We start from the raw sequence: 19,379 nt of genomic DNA on the forward strand, positions 1-19,379 counted from the left end.
TTGGAGGTGACCCAAATGATGTGGTGCAATAGACACACACTGCTATTGTATTTGAGAATAACAAGGTTAAATGTCTTCCTGATCTTGGAACTTCAGATACCTATTATTACCGTAAATTGCATAAAGGCTATCCTGATATTGTTGCATTTAATTGGTCACAGTATACTTCCTTCCTCATCCTTGTTCATTACACCATTTCTGTTGACCCCACCATCAACAGGATTTTAAAACTGTCCTTTCTCATAGATTCCTTTCACCACATGTAGCAATGAACCTGAATAGTATTTTTCCAGTTCAAGGGTTGTTTTTCTTGCACCTTGATTGTTCAAAATATTTTTTTCTTTTTTTTTCATGTTGCCTTGTGATATCAGTTAGATTTGGAAATACGTATCAAATGAGTATTAAGTGGTACTCGCAGGAAGTGCAACTGGCTTATTCTGTAGAGTGCTACCAAAGGTTTGTCTTTGGAAGATGTTGAGATCCACAATGTATCTTCTTGCCTTAGCTTCTTGCAGTGGGTTAGCAGCTACACGTAGATTTCTGGCATCTTATGTGAGAACCCATTAGAAAGATGGTGTAGCATATGTAGCAGCACAGTTTTCCTTCTAGAGAAGGAAGATAATTCTTCAGCATTGCATCATTATTTGGGAAGACTCAAAGGGCATGCTGCTAAGTTCTCTAAGATCCTTAACCATGAGCTCTATTTACTTTTTGCTTATAAACAATACTAGAAGAAAGGATGAATTACTACTCACTGTAAAGATGACACACTGAGTTGCATACAGGCACAATGAAAAGACTGTTACATATCGTTGGCGAAGAAACAGTACCGCATAAGTAGCAAAATAAGAATTTTACATGAGAGACAAAAAACTGTCTAAAATCACTAACACATTTCACAGTGGTGCTAAATTTGCATCGTAGCACTACAAGGAAATATTGGATCAAATAAAAATGTGAAACAAAAAAGTATGCTTGGGAAAGCTTAATTACGGCACATACGTGGAATTGTCTTGGTATTTATGCCATGTTCTGTGGCTTATGCGGTATTTGTTTGTCAGTCTCCCGGCACAACTTGACACATTTACGTAGGTATTTGGTGCTGAGAAAGCTAGTAAGAACACGTTTTGGAGCCTTAATCATTTTTTTATTGAAAAATTTCATAGAAACATTTAAAATAAATATACTGTTTACATAGTTCTGATAATGTCTGCACATTTCTTCAAGAAAACTCCTAAACGTCACTCAAAGCAGCAACAGGGAATTACACTGCACTGATACTTGTCACACAGTTCCCTCCATGATAATTTTCATTCATAAGGAATGTTGTCATAATAACTATGGCAATCTTTAGGAAGAAATGATTTAAGTTGTTGTACATGATCCCATTTGGATTTCTTGATTTTCAGTCTTTCCTTGTATAGTTTCGGGAAGCAAACATCTTCAAGAATTTTTCTCGGACGCCTCAGTAATTCTTGCCACACCTCATTGAAAGAGCATGTGTAATCAATACTCCAGTATAAGTTGCTAATCTTAAAAGAGCAATTAATAATATCACATTTCAGTTCTGATATGTGCAGCCGTCAGAATATAGAATGACTTGAACTCCTTAATCATTCTGGATAGGGTGTCCCCGATGCATGAGGCAAAACATGAAGCAACCAAATCACCTTGCGTTTGATTGAACCAGTAACACACTGCATCACGACTTTCTAAATTGTACATTGTAAAGTTATGAACTGCACTTGCACTTAAAAATGGAGCTACTTTCACGGCCTGTAAGTCCACGGTGTACACTGAGCAGAGCTTCTGCTGGGCTTCTTTCTTGTCAGCCTCTTTTTGCATCCTTGCCTGCCCTTTCCATTCTGTGTGTTGCTTCCACACATCTTCACTCAAGTTACCAAGCCTGTAACTACAACACAAGTCGCACTGGTCTTTCTTGGGGGGAAGTAAGCTAATATTACCATCTTCTAAAATCAAGTTAAAGGTAGCCCAACTTAATGGTGAAACCTTCTCCGCATGACATTTTTCCACATAGTCCACAAAGCTGTTGTTTGGATTGTAGAATAGGCTCAAGGTTCAACTTTGAGGAGGATTTCCTGTAGTAATGTGATTGAAGTTTTGGAAGAGAGTCCAGGAATTCTTTCATGAAGGTTCTCTCATCTTCCTCCTTCATCTGTTTGATTCGAGGTCATGGCGATTCTGTATCAGGACTCATTCCATGTGTGGAATTACCCAGCTAATATTGGACAGTCCATTCTTTAATCCCAAGAGTATTGAGAAACATCTTTTTGCTTACTTTGTTTCCCCAGCTCATTTTTCAAATGATAAATGAGCGTCCCTTTTCACCTGGATTCGCCAGTGTTCCTCCCAGGATGTTTGGTTGGAATTACATCCACGAGGTTGATAACGTAAACCTTCCTCTGATCCCATGACATCGTTTCCTGAAATGTGTTAAATACTGCCTGCCTATCATTAGCAGAAAACTTATGACACTTCCTTTGAACGGATTTCTGATACATCTTCAAAGTACATGTTGGACTTAATTTTCGTGCCTGTCTTGGGGTATCATGAGTGATTTTACCAATTGTACTTCTTTTTTATACAATATACGCCTGTCCTCGCATTCTCAGAATTTAATTGGCATTTTTCTTCCAATCTTCAGGATGTGGTTTAGACTTCCTTTTCATGTCACTGCTTACGTCACCATAAAATTCTTGGCCTTCACTGTCAGCATCATTATTGCTCCCATGATCTTCCGATAATTTATCCAGAGTGTTTGGCAAACAATGAGTGTGAAGTCTCTAGTGGAAACTGTGACTGTGGTTTCATTTTGAGCATTGTTGGATACAGCCACATCAAGAATCTTAACATAAAACCTAAAATAATTATAAAATCAAAATATAAAATAATGAACTAATACATAATCTTAAAGATAGCTGGTTTAAAGCCTACTATTATATTAAAAAAAGCAAATTATAGGTTAATAACTTTAATAAAACTTATCCCTTAAAGAATAAATAAGTTAATATTTATACTTAAAAAATTAAATGAAAACAATCAACTTTAAAAAATTAAATTTTTTCTTAAGAAACTAGATATCTTAGAAAACGGTTAACATCACATTTCTATAAATATTTTAACAATAATTATGATACATTAACTATAAATTATTTATAAATTGACCCAAATTGAGACAAGTAATATAAATACTAAAATTTTGATAAACCCTGATACAAAAGGTACAAAAAATAAAATCAGCTTTAAAAAATTTAAAATAATATTTCATAAATGGAAAAATATTTATAAATTAATTTAAACAGACAAAGATGAAGCTCAAATTCATGTATTTATGAGAATTATGGCATCAATTATACTATTAACAATAATCTCAAGAAAATTTACCTGTGTCATTAGATGTTGCAGAAACAGTAATCGAGAACCCCATAAATGAAATTAATCCTTCTTTGGTAAATGTAACTTCAGCGTTATGACTTTTTTCACCTGTTGTTTGTTCTGCATTTACGGGAGATTGTACAAGAAAGCGGACAGGCTGGATATCATTGGCAGAAATGAATAAAGCACAGAATGAGTGAAGTGGGGGCGTTCTGATTTATATCACAATAAGACACTTGCGGTGCTACTAACATTCAAAGGTTAATAATAAAAACAATTTTCTTACTGCTGTCAGTCACTCTCAGAAATGATTCTCCACTTTCATAAGCTGATTTCAGGTGAGGAAACAATTTCTTCTTCAGTAAAAAGATCGTCATCTATATCACTGTCCATTATCACAAATGAAGCTACAAACGTGGAACCACTTTCGAGCACTGTTAAATATGTAATAAGGCAGTAACAATGTGCTGTGGCTGCGCGCACTTTATAATTCACGCGGTATTGTTTACAGTATCCATAGATTGTAGGTATGCAGTATTTAATTCTCTACAGTTCTGCGGTATTGCCATCTATTTATTTGCTGTGTCACATATGCGGTATTGTTTTAGATAATTTTTTCATGGTAAATAATTAAAAATTTGGCATTATGGTGTTAAGAGCAGATGCGCGTATGGTCAACGACGTCATCTGACTGAAAAACGAAAAATCGGCAATTTGTCAATTATGCGGTATTGTTTCTTCATCGACAGTATGTAGCTTTTGCCCAAAGCCTTCTTCAGAAAAGAAAATGCACACACCTCCACACAAGCAAGCACAACTTGCACACACGACTGCCATTTCTGGCAGCTTGAACCTGCCCGAGCTGCCGGAGATGGCAGCCATATGTGTGTGAGGTGTTGAGGTGTGCTTGCTTGTTTGAGTGAATGTATGTGTGCTTCCTTTGCTGAAGAAGGCTTTGGCTAAAGCTAAATGTGTAACAGTCTTTTCACTGTGTGTCTGCAATTCAACATTTCATCTTTACTGAGAGTAGCAATCTATTCTTTTCCATATATTGTAGGAAAGTTGTTGTAGAATATAAATACTTTTGAATTAAAGGAGATCACTCACTGAAATGCAGAAGTATTGAGTAGTTGATAGGCACATGCAGAAGAAGGCGGCACCATGTAGGGGCATAGGTGTGTGTGTGTGTGTGTGTGTGTGTGTGTGTGTGTGTGTGTGTGTGTGTGTGTCCTCTACATTGTCAAAGGATAACTCCAAAAGCTAGAAAGTTGTCCTTCTTTTGTGTGTGTCTAATCAACGTTCCAGCATTCTGCTTTTCAGTGAGTGGTCTCCTTTAATCTTAAAATATTATAACTTGGGGTTTCCATAGTTGCATAAAATCAAGTGACTTTCTTTGATAACTAGAAGACCTCATCACACAAAATGTTGGCAGTAATACTGTACCTATACAGCACATCGACGACGATGTTTCGTGAAATGCTTTCCAGTAATAAAGGGGGGAGAGAGAAACAGATAATTTTAATTACTTTTGGAACTGTGATATATTGGAAATAATTTCTGATAATGTAAGTAATGGAGAAAGCAAAGATACAATACTCGCACTTTGAAAGGAAAGGTATATTTATGCACAAAGAACAACCTTTGCAATTTAAGTGATGGAATAATTTATCGGATAGGCAATGCAGTGTTCTGTGTTGATTTCATTTGACATTTCTTGTTGCATTGCCATAGATTTGCAGTGCTGAACACTTTTTCTCTTCAGTTCCTAGATATTCTTAATTTTTCATATTCTCAACTTTGCTAGCTGGGATATCCTCTCTCTCTCTCTCTCTCTCTCTCTCTCTCTCTCTCTCTCACACACACACACACACACACACACACACACACACACACAGAGTATAAAGGAATGCTTTCACTTCTCGATTTTTTTGTGTATTGTTTGGTTACAAAATGATATACCCAGAGACACCAGATTTGGTCTGGAACTGGTCTGTCATTCTTATTTTGTCTGGTTATGGATGCCTCAAAATCCTTGAAGCACAAACCAGAATATTTGTCAACACTGCCGCTACGGACTTTTTTCCCCCAGTCATCAAACTTTATCAAGCTTTCTGTCTCTTGCAGTCTTTTTTGATTGCGTATTAAACCTTAAATAGATATGTGAATTAAATGAACTTTGATGAAAGCAGTACCTTGCTTATTAATATCTAATAACACATTTGGAGTAAGTAACATCATATTGGCATCTTTAAGTTTACAGCACTGTGGAAATATTTGAGTAGGGAAACCGAAAATTCAGTCAGTTCTATACCATGTCAGTAAACATTCGGAACCCTGTTGAAATTCCTCGTTCTTGCCTAGGGCAGGGTGATAGTGGTAGCAATTTGGCACTAGCTTGCTACAAGGAATTAAAATGTTTGAGGGATTTTGGTTGGGTTGTAGCCCAAGAAAACACACACATTTTTGTAGGGCCCGGTGTATTTCCTACAGACGTCCTCATAAAAGCAAATCATACAGTGAACTGAACAAGCAAGATGGCGTTGGCCGTCAGGTTACAGGGTCGAAGAACATGCGATGGCGGAGATATGTTGTTCGTACTTGTCGATGCCACATGTTGATCACATGAATGGCTGTTATAAGTTCCTGTGTACTATAGTATTGTGTTTGTGTTATGGGTTAGCATGGAATGAAGGAAGGGATAGGATGAATCACAATGCTGGCACGTAGGACTACTGTTCTTGAGCAGCACTTGGGGTCTGCAGTGCTTTAACATCCTCATCCAACAGGCACATCCAGATCAGTACTGTTGTGTACCCTCACTCAGTATTGCACTGTGAAGATGTTTGAAATTTAACCCAGGATATTGACATGTTGTCTGGTGATATAGATCTTTACTCTACTATATCTCTTCACTTTGCCAGCCAAATACAGGTGATGAAATTTTTTGAACTATCAGAAATTCGTCTGCCTACTTCTGGGTCAACGCCACCACATCAGCATGTTTTAGTGTTCCTTACCCCTGAGGTGAATGGACGAGTAATTGGAGATGTATTTATAAGTTTTTCTAGTACATATCCAGTATCTTTCTGTTTACAGAAACAGTGAGTGTCGTCACTTAGCAAGCAGCTCAAAAGATGGTGACATCAGAATATGGGATGTTGTGTTGGGGCATGTGGTCCTCACACTTTCTAGTCACCAAAAATCTGTTACAGCATTAAGATGGGGAGGAACAGGGCTAGTTTACAGTGCTTCACAGGATCGCACAATAAAAGTCTGGAGAGCTACAGATGTAAGTATTGATTTTTTTTTTTTTTTTTTTTTTTTTTTTTTTTTTTTTTTTCCAGCTTCCCTACTGCTTATCCCTCTCCACCCATCCCACCAGTGTGTTTTCTTTTGTTGAATGAAGTTACATGAGCTATGGAAGTTGATACTTTTGTCATGACTTGAACCTAAATACTTCATACTAGATCATAAAATAAAATTAACAGAACATACCTAATTTCAGGGTGTTCTGTGTCGTACTCTTGAAGGTCACGCTCATTGGGTCAATACATTAGCTCTGAGCACAGATTACATGTTGCGCACAGGACCTTTTGATCCAGTGAACAATACATCTGTGATTTATAGCAGTAAGTAACTCTTTGTAAGTATTTGACCTTAAAAATATTAAGAGACTTGTTGATTTGTTATTTTTGACTTTTTCAAAGAAACTGAAATGCAACAACAGGCACTGCAGAAGTATGAATCTGTTATCTCAAATGGAGGAGAACGTTTGGTATCTGGTTCAGATGACTTCACTCTTTTCTTGTGGCAGCCAGAAAATAACAAGAAGCCAATTGGTAATATATAATTTATAAGCTGTGTTTACTTCTGACATGTGATTCTGAGATTCCACAAAATAGTTATTTGATAAAAGGACTCTGTTTCAGCTCGGATGACAGGACATCAACAACTTATTAATGATGTGAAGTTTTCACCAGATGCAAGGATAATTGCTTCTGCTTCTTTTGACAAATCAATAAAGTTGTGGGATGGGCTCACCGGAAAGTAAGTATATCATCTTTGCTGTTACCCCAAGTTACATTTCATAGATTTTGTGCACTGATCTCTAATGTTGAGATATTTTGGAACTTTATCATTGTTTAAGAACTGAGGGAAATCAAAACTTCACCCTGTTAAGTTTGTGGGCTCTTTTCCTATAATTCAAATTGTTTTAACAATATTGGACATGGAAATGTGTACTAATTGACTGCTGAAGCAAACAACTACAACATGGTTGACAGATCCACAAGTTAAAAAGAATTGTATATCTATCATTTAGCTATTCTGTTCTCAGGATAAAGAAGGTGAAATATTTGAAGGCAGCAAAAGTTTCATCAGACTTACAGTAAAAGGAGAGAAATTCTGTAGAGATATCAAACAACATGAGACTAAAAACAGAGATTAAAATTAGAGTTGAATAATTATAAACTGCTGATAATCACAATAAACAGATAGACGATGAGAAACCATGGTTCCCAACACAGAATAGATTATTACAGAAAAAGTGAGGTAGCAATGCCAGTATAAAATTCATTCAGCCATAATGTGACATCGCCTGCCTTTGTTTTGTGTGCATTAGTGACAGGATGCAGAAACAGATATAGAGAATTGAATAGAGGTTTGGTAGATGGCAGGTTATTTGTGGAGGACTGAGAAATTCTGAAGTCCAACTGTCAGTTTTTCTCAACGTATATTATGAAGGAAAAGTTCTCAGGTGAATGACTGAATGGCATTGGTGCAAGCAAGCTTGGTATTCAGTTAAAACACAGAATTGATGGACTGTCCATTAATGTGTGTGATGATAAATTGGTCTTTTGGAGAATAAATGTTCATGTGTACTGTAAAATTTCTGATGGTTTGTCTGAGAAATTTTTGTACAATTTTGGAAGTGGGAATTTCAGAGAATGATGTTGAAGTCCTATCCTTAAAAAAATCACGCACATGCGCACGCCCACACGAATACTATACAATAGCCACAGTTCTCTTCAGATTAAACCCATCAAACAATACTTTATTCACTTTAATTCCCCTTATTAAGCATATAACAACGCCAGCCTGGTGTCCATTTACATTTGTTTCATTTCTTTCCGCTTCTGCATTGTCTTCTCTAACCATTTCTGATGCTTCAGTTATTTTTATTTCTTTCATTCACGGTTTTTATCTACTCTTTAAGATTATTTGTTGCTGTTCTCAAGGCTCATATACCATTTCTTTTCTGCCTTTTCAGCTGTTTCTTCTATATATTGCTTATATTTTACTACCTGCATCTGTGGGCAATGTAGCAAACACATGTGGAGACACATTAAATTCGGAGATAGCCAGTAAAGATCCTGATGGTGGATGGAATTTTCCACACCAATATTTATCAAGCAAATGGAGAAAAAGTTTTGCAGTGAGGTTCTTGTTAAATAGACTTGACGCAAAAGTCCTGGAAAAAGGACAAATCTCTCCACAGTGTAAAGAGGGGACTTGTGCCATTCTTGATAGCAGTTTGTGTGTCAACCTTGATCTCCTTAGTGCCGTTCAAGTAGAATGGACTATCTGCTAGCATTAGGATTCATTATCTTGTTGCCTTCCCATTGCCGTCAACAACATAAACGCAGCATACACTTGAGTCATTTACACTACACAGATACGTTTTAGACACTTGAGGTAGAAATCACAAAAGTGACATGTAAAAAGGCTTGCATCGGGTTGTGAGCCATGCAAATAAATATTGTATTTTCCTTATTTTACAGAACAGCTTTTGCCGACTATAGAATTTTATACTGACTGCTTAGCATCTATAACACTGTTCTCTGAATATCCACCCCACTTATTGTCATTAACAGGTAAACAATACTATGTGGCAGAGTAAGCTTAATTTCCAGGGCAAACTGGTGCCCCCTCATTTAGTATTAATAGAGTACTTTTGCTCTTCTTTGATGCTAAGCAATCTTTGGTTTACATTCTTACTGTTTATTATCTCCATTATTCAGCTCCTTTGTGACAACAACTCTCTCCACCCTCCAACCTCCCCCCTCCTCACCCCTCATGTGGGTTTTACCCTGTCCCTATGAAATTTTTTCTTTGTTACCACATTAGTACACCACCATAACTCCAAATTATAAATGTTTCCAGTCCAGAAACATTCGTAATAAAATTGTTCGTCAGTGTAAAAAATTGGTCACTGTTGTAACAAACTCACTCACAAACTGTATGGGTTTGAAAGTTTCTTGTATTTATAACTACAACTTTTTGACAATTGCTAAGGAGCAGACACTGTTGGACAGAAATAATCCAGGCAATACAGGTGGAGTGGTATATTTATAACAAAAAGTTGTACAGATTTCACCACATGGGAAAGCAGGATAACAGACACAAATAACATTATAGTTTGACACAGGTTGGATTCCCAACATGAAGGTCAATATTGGACTTCCAGTAAGGAATATGCCCTCCTTCAGCACTGATGCATATTTTACACTTGTTATTCTTGCTGGGTACCAAACTGTTGAGGAATCCTCGGAGGATATTGTCCCACTCCTCTCTCAGCGTGGTTTTTAGTTCTTGTGTGGTTCAGGGAGGAGGGTTTTCATTGGGATACGTCTGCCTAGAGCATCCCAACCATTCTTTATAGGGTTTAGGTCCAGTGAGCACTCAGGCCGTTCCATATGTTCAGTATCTTCACTTTCCAGTGACCTCAGCAGCACAGAGGTCCTGTGTGGGTGGGCATTGTCATCCATAAACAGAAATTTGGGACCTTTCACACCCATAAACAGACAAACGTGATCCAGAATAATTTTTTTCGGTAGTGCGACTGTGCTGTCACGGTACCTCGCACAAAGATATGCAGTAGTGTTTGGCCATTGGGCATGATGCCTGCCCACACCCTAGTGCCTAGGCCATACTGATGATCCTTGTGAAAATTCTTTGATGTGCAAAGTGTTCTTCTCTCTCTCTCTCTCTCTCTCTCTCTCTCTCTCTCTCTCTCTCTCCCCTCCCTCCATATTAACTGGTGGCCAGAATCACTTGCTACAGTGAAGCAGGATTCATCGTAGATCATCACTCTGGACCACTGTTGGTGACCACAACCAAAATGCTCCCTACACCAATGATCTTTCTCGATGATGGTGTGGTTGTAGTGGGATGCATGTAACAGACTTCCAAGCATACAGACCAGCTTGATTTAATCACCATGAAATGGTTCTGACAGACATAGATGTACTGGTAGTGGTTACAAGGTCTGCAGTGATCTGCCTAGGAATGAGATGTCTGTGCCATTTCACCATTAGGGTTACGCATCCATCCTTTTGCAGTGTGATGGTCTGTCTGTGACCACCAGCATGCTTTCGCATAGCATTTCCACCTTTAGCAGCATTTTTTAATCATGAGATGACACTTTTGGACATAACTGTTACTATGGCCACATTAGTGATGGCTTTGAGCCATACAACTGCTCGTCCACAATCATAACCATGCAAGTGATGTCTTTTAGACATGTTTCCATACCATTTGGAGTGTTGCGCTGATCAGTTTTACAATATTTGTCAAACATTGTACTACATGAACTGTCCAATGCATATAGAGCGTTTGTGCACAGGCATCAAAGCAGTTAACACATCTCACCCTCTACATTTCCTTTTACTATCATTGGTCGATAGTTCCGTAGCAATTGTTGATTGCTCTGTAGCAAGTGGCAATTGATTCATCCTTACCAAGTGTCAAGCAGTGTAGTTTTTGACAACCAGACACAGTACAAATTAGGAAAGAAGCTTCATATTTCTAGAGCCAATTAAGTGCAATAACATGTCTATCTGTCAGTCTGGGGCAGCAGGTTAAAACATTACGTAGTTTGTGTGCTGGTAGTCTACATTAGATGCTTCATTTAAAGTAAATATTAGACTGTAGGGCTATTTTGTGAACTGTGTCATCATGGTTGACCAGTAGCTGAATGTCAAAAATGTGCACAAACAATAAGAGCATGTAACTTTGGGAAAGTGTGGTTTGTCTTTACTGTGATATCATAACTGTGCACATTGATTACTGGCCTTAGTGTGGAGCAGTCTCGAAATCACAAGGCTGTGTGTGTTCTTTTGACATCACTGTGTGCAATATACACAGGTAAAAGATTAGTGTGTGGGAAACTGGTTGGACTATGGAAAGGCAGAATCTTCATGTCATCAAATTTCTGTGTCAAAAAAGGAAAAATTTAGTGTCATTGTGCAGGTGAAATCTCTACTCACAGAAGTTGAAGATATGATCAGATTTTAAAAGTGAACACTTGCCTCAGTAGTGATTGTTTCTGCATTGGTGGTCCATGTAGAAACTTAAGTTTTATTCACTGGCACATTTTCAGAAGTTTTCACTGACCTTAGATTACCATTCCTGTTGGTCAACTGTTGTACTTCAAAATCTCATGTAACAGAATTGTTTATTCATAAATCATGTATGTCAAAGTACTTTTGATACTTAATAATCCTACTACTCAGCAAACCATACAATCTATTGCATTCAAGCATGATTTTTGTAACAGATATCTGACATCTCTGAGAGGACATGTGCAGGCAGTTTATCAGGTGGCGTGGGCAGCAGATTCGAGGCTGTTGGTCAGTGGAAGTGCTGACTCTACTCTGAAAGGTTTGTGGTTTTTTAATAACTTTTTGGTTGTTGTCTGACTATACTGCTTAATGCTATTTATGCGGATGCAATCTAATTTTGATCAATTAGAAAGAAAGCAGCTACTTTAAAAAAAGGCTCCTACCTCCTCATTTATACCAAATAGCTGCTGTTTGTCTGATATTAAAATAATAATCAAAATCTTAGTGCAATTCGCTGGCTAATGTTCTTCTAATAATTATTTGAGATTATACTTGGGCATGGTAACTTTATGTAGTGAACACAGTTATAATGACTGGCTTAAAATTATTGAGAAGCTGCCACTAATGTGTAAAAATATTGATATAAAAAATTCAAATCACCAAGCAACAAAAACTACTCTGAATAATGTTTGGAGAATTTTATGGAAGGGTAAACTGTCATTTACTGTTTTCAAGAAGGATCAGAAACTGAGATACTGCAGGAAATGTATTTACAGATTAGACTGATAATCTAACTGAGAAAAGTAAAGGCAGCAATAAGGGCAACATTGTATTCATGTAGCATGTTGGCACCCCATCAGATACATTTTCCGAGAATGTTGAGGAGAGAGTATTTCATGTGGAAGGAATGGCTGTTTCGAGAGTGAAGAAGTATAGCAGTTTGTTGGTGTATTTGTCCTGTGCTTGAAACATGGATTAGGAAATTGTGGGAGTCACTAGCTTCATTATCAGTGAATTCATTATTTTTTGTTATTTTATTTTATTTTATTTTTTTGTTTTTGTTTATAGCAAAGCCTATATTCTATGTTGATTGTAGCTGGTAAGCTAACTTGACCAGTACTACATAGCAACTGTTCTGCAGTAACAGGATAATACAGTAGACAACAGGGTTGAGATTCTCTCTCTCTCTCTCTCTCTCTCTCTCTCTCTCTCTCTCAAAAAAGAAAAAAAGAAAAAAACACAACATATTCACTCTTTTTCTTCATGATGAGAACAGGACTGTCTTCTCCCATAACAGGAAAACAGTCAGCAATAGCTGTGTTCTCCATGACAGTGCAGCTCCATTGTATCAAGCACTCTCATTTAAGGATACGCATCATAACATGTCAATTCACAACACACGCTTGTATTATTAATACGACCTGTGGTATGTGTGTATTCATTTCCGAAAGGCAGAATTCCGTCATCACTGTAGTGTAAGTAAACATTGGGGAAGGTGGCATGGAATTTAGAGAGGAATCAAATTAATTGTAAGTTTGGAGTTCATTGTTTTGTTGCTTATTTTCCATTTCTCTCTGTGCTGCTACTTTTCTGTTGCCTCGTCTCCCATTTGTATAGCTGCTCATTTCTGTGCAGTGTGTTTTTATTTTCACTGACACAACATTATGATAAGGAAAGTTGCTACTCTCCATATAGATGAGATGCTGAGTCGCAGATAGGCTTTCACAGTTATAGCTTTCGGCCTTTTTACACACACACACACACACACACACACACACACACACACACACACACACACGGCTGCAGTCTCAGGCAACTGGTTTCAGGTGTGTGTGTGTGTGGTTTATTATTTTATTTTATGTTTTTATTTTCACTGACACAACATTATGAGAAGGAAAGTTGCTACTCTCCATATAGAGGAGATGCTGAGTCGCAGATAGGCTTTCACAATTATAGCTTTCGGCCTTTGCACACACACACACACACACACACACACACACACACACGGCTGCAGTCTCAGGCAACTGGTTTCAGGTGTGTGTGTGTGTGTGTGTGTGTGTGGTTTATTATTTTATTTTATGTTTTTATTTTCACTGACACAACATTATGAGAAGGAAAGTTGCTACTCTCCATATAGAGGAGATGCTGAGTCGCAGATAGGCTTTCACAATTATAGCTTTCGGCCTTTGCACACACACACACACACACACACACACACACACACACACACACACACGGCTGCAGTCTCAGGCAACTGGTTTCAGGTGTGTGTGTGTGTGTGTGTGTGTGTGTGTGTGTGTGGATGCAGGCCAATGGCTGAAAGCTTTAATTGTGAAAGTCTCTTTGTTGTGCCTATCTGTGACTCAGCATCTGCTATATGGTGAGTAGCAACTTCCTTCTCATAATATTGTTACATTCCATCCTGGATTTTCCATTGTCTTATTTTCACTGTGTCTTCCTATTTTATTCTGCTTCATCCTTGACCTGAGGTGGTGGTCTTTATTATCTCTGAGTAATCTCATTCCCTTCAATTATTCCTTCCCTTTCACAGTCTTCTTTTCCACAGATGAAGCAACCTCTTGTTCCAAAATACACCATTTTTATTTATTTGGCATTTAGAACTTCTTTGACTGTATTTTACAGTAGTTTCATTTTGGTGATGATAAATATATCATTACCCTCATAAAAACACACAAATATTTTCTATGTGTGTGTCTATTTTGTTTCTGACAGAGGGCTGTTTCTCAGAAAATTAGAGAAACAAAATACTTCTGCCTCAGTTTCATTCATTCATTCATAATTAATCATGTTCTGCAGACTCAATCAAAAAGGAAAACTTTAATGGATGTGGAATGGGTCAAGCTATACTCACTGTACTGCTTAATGCTCACTGTACTGCTTAATGCTATTTGTATACAATCCAATTATAATCAAGTAGAAAGAAAGCAGCTACTTTAAAAAAGGCTCCTACCTCCTCATTTGTACCAAATAGCTGCTGTTTGTCTGCTATTGGTAGCCTAATATTTACTTGATTAACTGGTGTTTTTTTTAAGATGATCTGTAAATACCTCCTCCTGGGATTTGAGTTATCTACCCTGCCATTGTAAACGTCTGTAATCTCTCTCCCCTGCGAGAGGAAGGAACTATAGTTCCCAGAGCTAAGGTAGTGTTAAACTTTACTTTTGTTCATTTCTATCAGCAGTACTAAGTATTTTGCTTTCTGAAACACAGGCACTGATCAGCAATCCGGTCTTATAATTTATTAAGCGTTTTGCAGCTGGCGAGGACAGTAAACAGGGACGTGTCAGTACTAGGGCATAAAGTATTTGCAAATTTCTTTCTGTGTACTCAGTTGGATACAAACTCTGCCTTGCAGATAGGCACTTGCATCATTATCATTGATCCAATGTGCAACTGGTGCTTCAGTGACCACAAGGACCATTAATAGGTGGATCACAGAAACAGACCTAAGCTCACAGTGCCTCTTGCACCATCATTGACCTCTGTACACGAAAACTCTGTTTGCAGTGTTGTTGGGCACATTTTGCTTGGAGTCTTATGGAATGGAGTAGAATTATCTTCTGTGATGAGTTCTGCTTCAAATTGAAGCCCGATGACCATCTGGAGATGCCCCAGAAAGCTGTTGGATATCAAGCTGACTGTTGCCTGCCATACAGTCTGACAACAAGGGGAAACAGTTCAAGATTCCTTTCATTTAGAGCAGGAACCCTTTGGTTGTTATCCATGACACCCTTACAATACAGCAGTACATCAATGACATATTCTACACCCTGTTTTGCTGCCCTTCATGGCAAGCCACCCTGGGCCTACATTTCAGCAAGATAATGCCCGCCCGCACATTGCATGGGCTTCTACTGCCAAACCCTACCTTGGCCAGCAAGGTCACTGGTCCTTTCCCCAAAGAGAATGTTTGGAGCATTATGGGCAGGACCCTCCACCCATCTCAGGATTCGACGATCTGACACATCAACTGGACAGAATTTAGTATGGTGTTCCCCAGGACGATGTCCAACAACCGTATCAGTGTCAAGCTGAATAACTGCTTGCATAAGGGAAGCTCTGTCTCTTGAATAAATCATCCAATTTTTCTGAAATTGTAATCATTTGTTTGTGTGCATGTACACGTACCTGACATCTACTGATTTCCATCGGATTCAGGTAATTCCTTCATAATTTGTCATTTCTTTTTATCTTAGAGTGTGAATAGTGGCATATAGGAGGCGGGAAAAATAATATAACGAAAGTGATTAGTAATTGCTGCTTGAAAGGGAAGGTACACATATCGTGGTACTAATATCAATAGATCTTCAACACAATACTTTTAATATCAATATTCATCACTTAAATTTGCATACTTCTTCATGGTAATTCCATTGTGCGTAGCGTTGCTTATGTCAATGCTGATATATGATTGACCCTTTGCTGCTCACGCAAATTTCTCTTGCCTGCTTCGATCCTCTTTATGCAGGATTCTCGATGCAGGCGAAATAATGAATGCAGTTGTAATACACATTTTTAAACAATACTGGCACAGCAGAACTAGTCATATGTCTGACTGCTACCACTTATAGAAACAAAAAGGTCAATATACAGAAATTAATCAGTTGAAGAGCATCTCTCTTCTTCTTCTTCTTTTCATAACAGCATTGCTGGCACAAAATAACTTGTTACTTTACTGTTGTTTATATTTGGATTACATGTATAAAAAGAAAATAACAAAGAAAAAATGATCCATTACAAGTGTATAAGCGTTTGTGAGATTAGACTTAAATTGTTTGCTGTGAACCATCGAACCATCCATAAGCCTGTTTTAGCTACCATTTGAGCTGTGTTTACTAAGGTTGAGAGAGTGTGTGTCTTCAGGAAGCATAAGTTTTTGAACTCTTCTTTAAAATCACAGGGTGATCACTTCTGCAGGTTAAGAATAAACGTGATCCCAATAGCAATTCTTGTGGAACCTCACATTTTGTATCTCTCCATTGTGAGGTTATTTTCATAGTTGTGAGACAGACTTTCAAACTGCACTGAACAGATATTTGAAAGTTGTGCAGCGTTAGTTGAATTTAGGGAAACTAAACTTCTAATTGTTGTTTATAGGTCCCCTAACTCTGACTTCAGGGCATTTTTGCTCAAGCTAGAGAGGGTTTTTGATTCACTTTGTAGGAAGTACCAGAAAGTAGTTTTATGTGGTGACTTCAATATAAATTTTGTATATGATTGTGCAAGAAAAAGGATGTTAGTAGATCTCCTAAATTCATATGATCTGATGCAAGCTGTGTTTTTTCCAACTAGGGTGCAGGAGAACAGTAGCACAGACATAGACAATATTTTTATTCATTCTTCATTACTAGATAGGCATTCTGTTAGTAAAAGCGTGAATGGCGTTTCAGACCATGATGCACAAAAATTTAACACTAAAAGGCTTTTGTACTCAAACCAATGTCATATTTAATTACAAATTATGTAGGAAATTTAATCCAACAGCAATAGAGAGTTTTTTAAAACTTGTTAAGGAACAAGAGTGGCAGGATGTTAATAGTGCCAATAATATAGATGATAAATACAATGCTTTCCATAATACATTTCTCATGCTCTTTGAGAGTTGCTTTCCATTAGAACATTCTAAACGGGGTACTGGCAGTAATGGACAGCCCGGGTGGCTGACTAGTGGGATAAGGATATCATGTAGAACAAAGTGGGAATTATATCAAAGTGTTAGAAGTAGTCACAATCAAGCTACAGTAGACCATTACAAACAGTATTGTAAGGTGCTTAAAAATGTTATTAGGAAGGCAAGGAGTATGTGGTATGCAAATAGAATAGCTAATTCACAGGATAAAGTTAAAACTATACGGTCAGTTGTGAAGGAAGTGTCTGGTCAGCAGCACAACGTCGATGATATAAAGTCAGTTTGCAGTAAAAATATTGCTATTACTGATAAACCAGATATATGTACAGTATCATTTTCTGAGCATTGCTGGTGAATGAAATAAAAATTTAGTTTCTACAGGAAATCATATAACTTTCTTGGCAAATGCCTTTCCAAAATTGATGTCTGAAATACTCATCTGTGATACAGACAATAGGGAGACTGAGTCAATAATTAAATCACTGAAGACTAAGGACTCTCATGGTTATGATGGAGTGTCCAGCAGAATATTAAAGTACTGCGCAGCACATGTTAGTCCTGTATTTAGCCATAGTTGTAATTTTTCCTTTAGGAATGGTCAGTTTCCTGAGTGATTAAAGTACTCAGTAGTAAAGCTGCTTTATAAAAAGAGAGAAAGGGATAATGTAGATAATTTTAGACCTATTTCTTTGCCATCAGTGTTTGCAAAAGTTATTGAAAAGGCTGTGTATGTAAGAATAATTGATCATTTTATATATATTATTTGCTATCAAATGTACAGTTCGGCTTTAGAAGTAGTTTAACAACTGAAAATGCTATATTCTCTTTTCTCTGTGGGGTACTGGATGGGCTAAACAAAAAGTTTCAAATGCTTGGTGTATTTTTTGATTTAACTAAGGCATTTGATTGTGTTGATCACAAAATATTGCTCCAGAAGTTGGACCATTACGGAATAAGGGGAGTAGCTCACAATTGGTTCACCTCTTACTTTAGCAACAGGCAGCAAAAGGTCATTATTCACAATGTTGATAACGGCTGTGATGTGGGACCTGAGTGGGGTACTGTCAAGTGGGGGGTGCTCCAGGGATCAGTGTTCGGGCCGCTCCTGTTCCTTATTTATATAAATGATATGCCCTCTAGTATTACGGGTAACTCTAAAATATTTATGTTTGCTGATGACACTAGCTTGGTAGTAAAGGATGTTGTGCGCAACATTGACTCAGTTTCAAATAGTGCAGTACATGACCTCAGTTCATGGCTTGTAGAAAATTAACTAATGTTAAACCACAGTAAGACTCAGTTTTTGCAGTTTCTAATACACAATACAACAAAACCTGACGTTTTAATTTCACAGAACGGGCATATGATTAGTAAAAGTGAACAGTTCAAATTTCTAGGTGTTCAGATAGATAGTAAGCTGTCGTGGAAAGCCTGTGTTCAGGCTCTCGTTCAAAGACTTAATACTGACATTTTTACTATTCGAACGGTACCAAAACTGAGTGATACTTCGACACGAAAATTGGTCTACTTTGCTTATTTTCATTCACTTATGTCATATGTATTATATTTTGGGGTAACTCTTCCCATTCTACAAGGATAGTTTTGGCTCAGAAATGGGCGGTTCGGGCAATAAGTGGTGAGTTCACGAACCTCTTGTCGACCTCTGTTCACGAGTCTGGGTATTTTGACATTGGCCTCTCAATATGTATATTCCTTATTGTCGTTTCTTGTTCCCAATGTTAGTTTATTCCCAAGAATGAGCAGCTTTCACTCGGTTAATACTCGGCAGAAATCAGACCTTCATTTGGATTGGACTTTCTTAACTCTTGTGCAAAAAGGTGTGCAGTATACTGCTGCATCCATTTTGAATAAGCTGCCACTCGAATTCAAAAATCTTAGCAGTAATCCACGCGCTTTCAAATCAAAACTGAAGAGTTTCCTCATAGGTCACTCCTTCTATCCTGTCAAGGAGTTCCTTAAAAAGATTAATC

The 19,379-nt window shown here is 37.6% G+C and overlaps 1 protein-coding gene across 1 annotated transcript in view; it reads left to right on the forward strand.

Moving 5' to 3' along the window:
* The window catches only part of LOC126249417 (notchless protein homolog 1), an 83,642-nt gene that overhangs the window by 46,889 nt on the left and 17,374 nt on the right, over positions 1–19,379 (forward strand). Inside the window, exons 5-9 of the mRNA XM_049951074.1 lie at positions 6,493–6,685; positions 6,902–7,025; positions 7,104–7,235; positions 7,326–7,443; positions 11,954–12,057. Of these exons, the coding sequence (XP_049807031.1) occupies positions 6,493–6,685; positions 6,902–7,025; positions 7,104–7,235; positions 7,326–7,443; positions 11,954–12,057 (671 nt within the window). The remainder of the gene's footprint in view (positions 1–6,492; positions 6,686–6,901; positions 7,026–7,103; positions 7,236–7,325; positions 7,444–11,953; positions 12,058–19,379) is intronic.

This window comes from Schistocerca nitens, chromosome 1, assembly GCF_023898315.1.
Source record: "Schistocerca nitens isolate TAMUIC-IGC-003100 chromosome 1, iqSchNite1.1, whole genome shotgun sequence".
NCBI classification, from domain to species: domain Eukaryota; kingdom Metazoa; phylum Arthropoda; class Insecta; order Orthoptera; family Acrididae; genus Schistocerca; species Schistocerca nitens.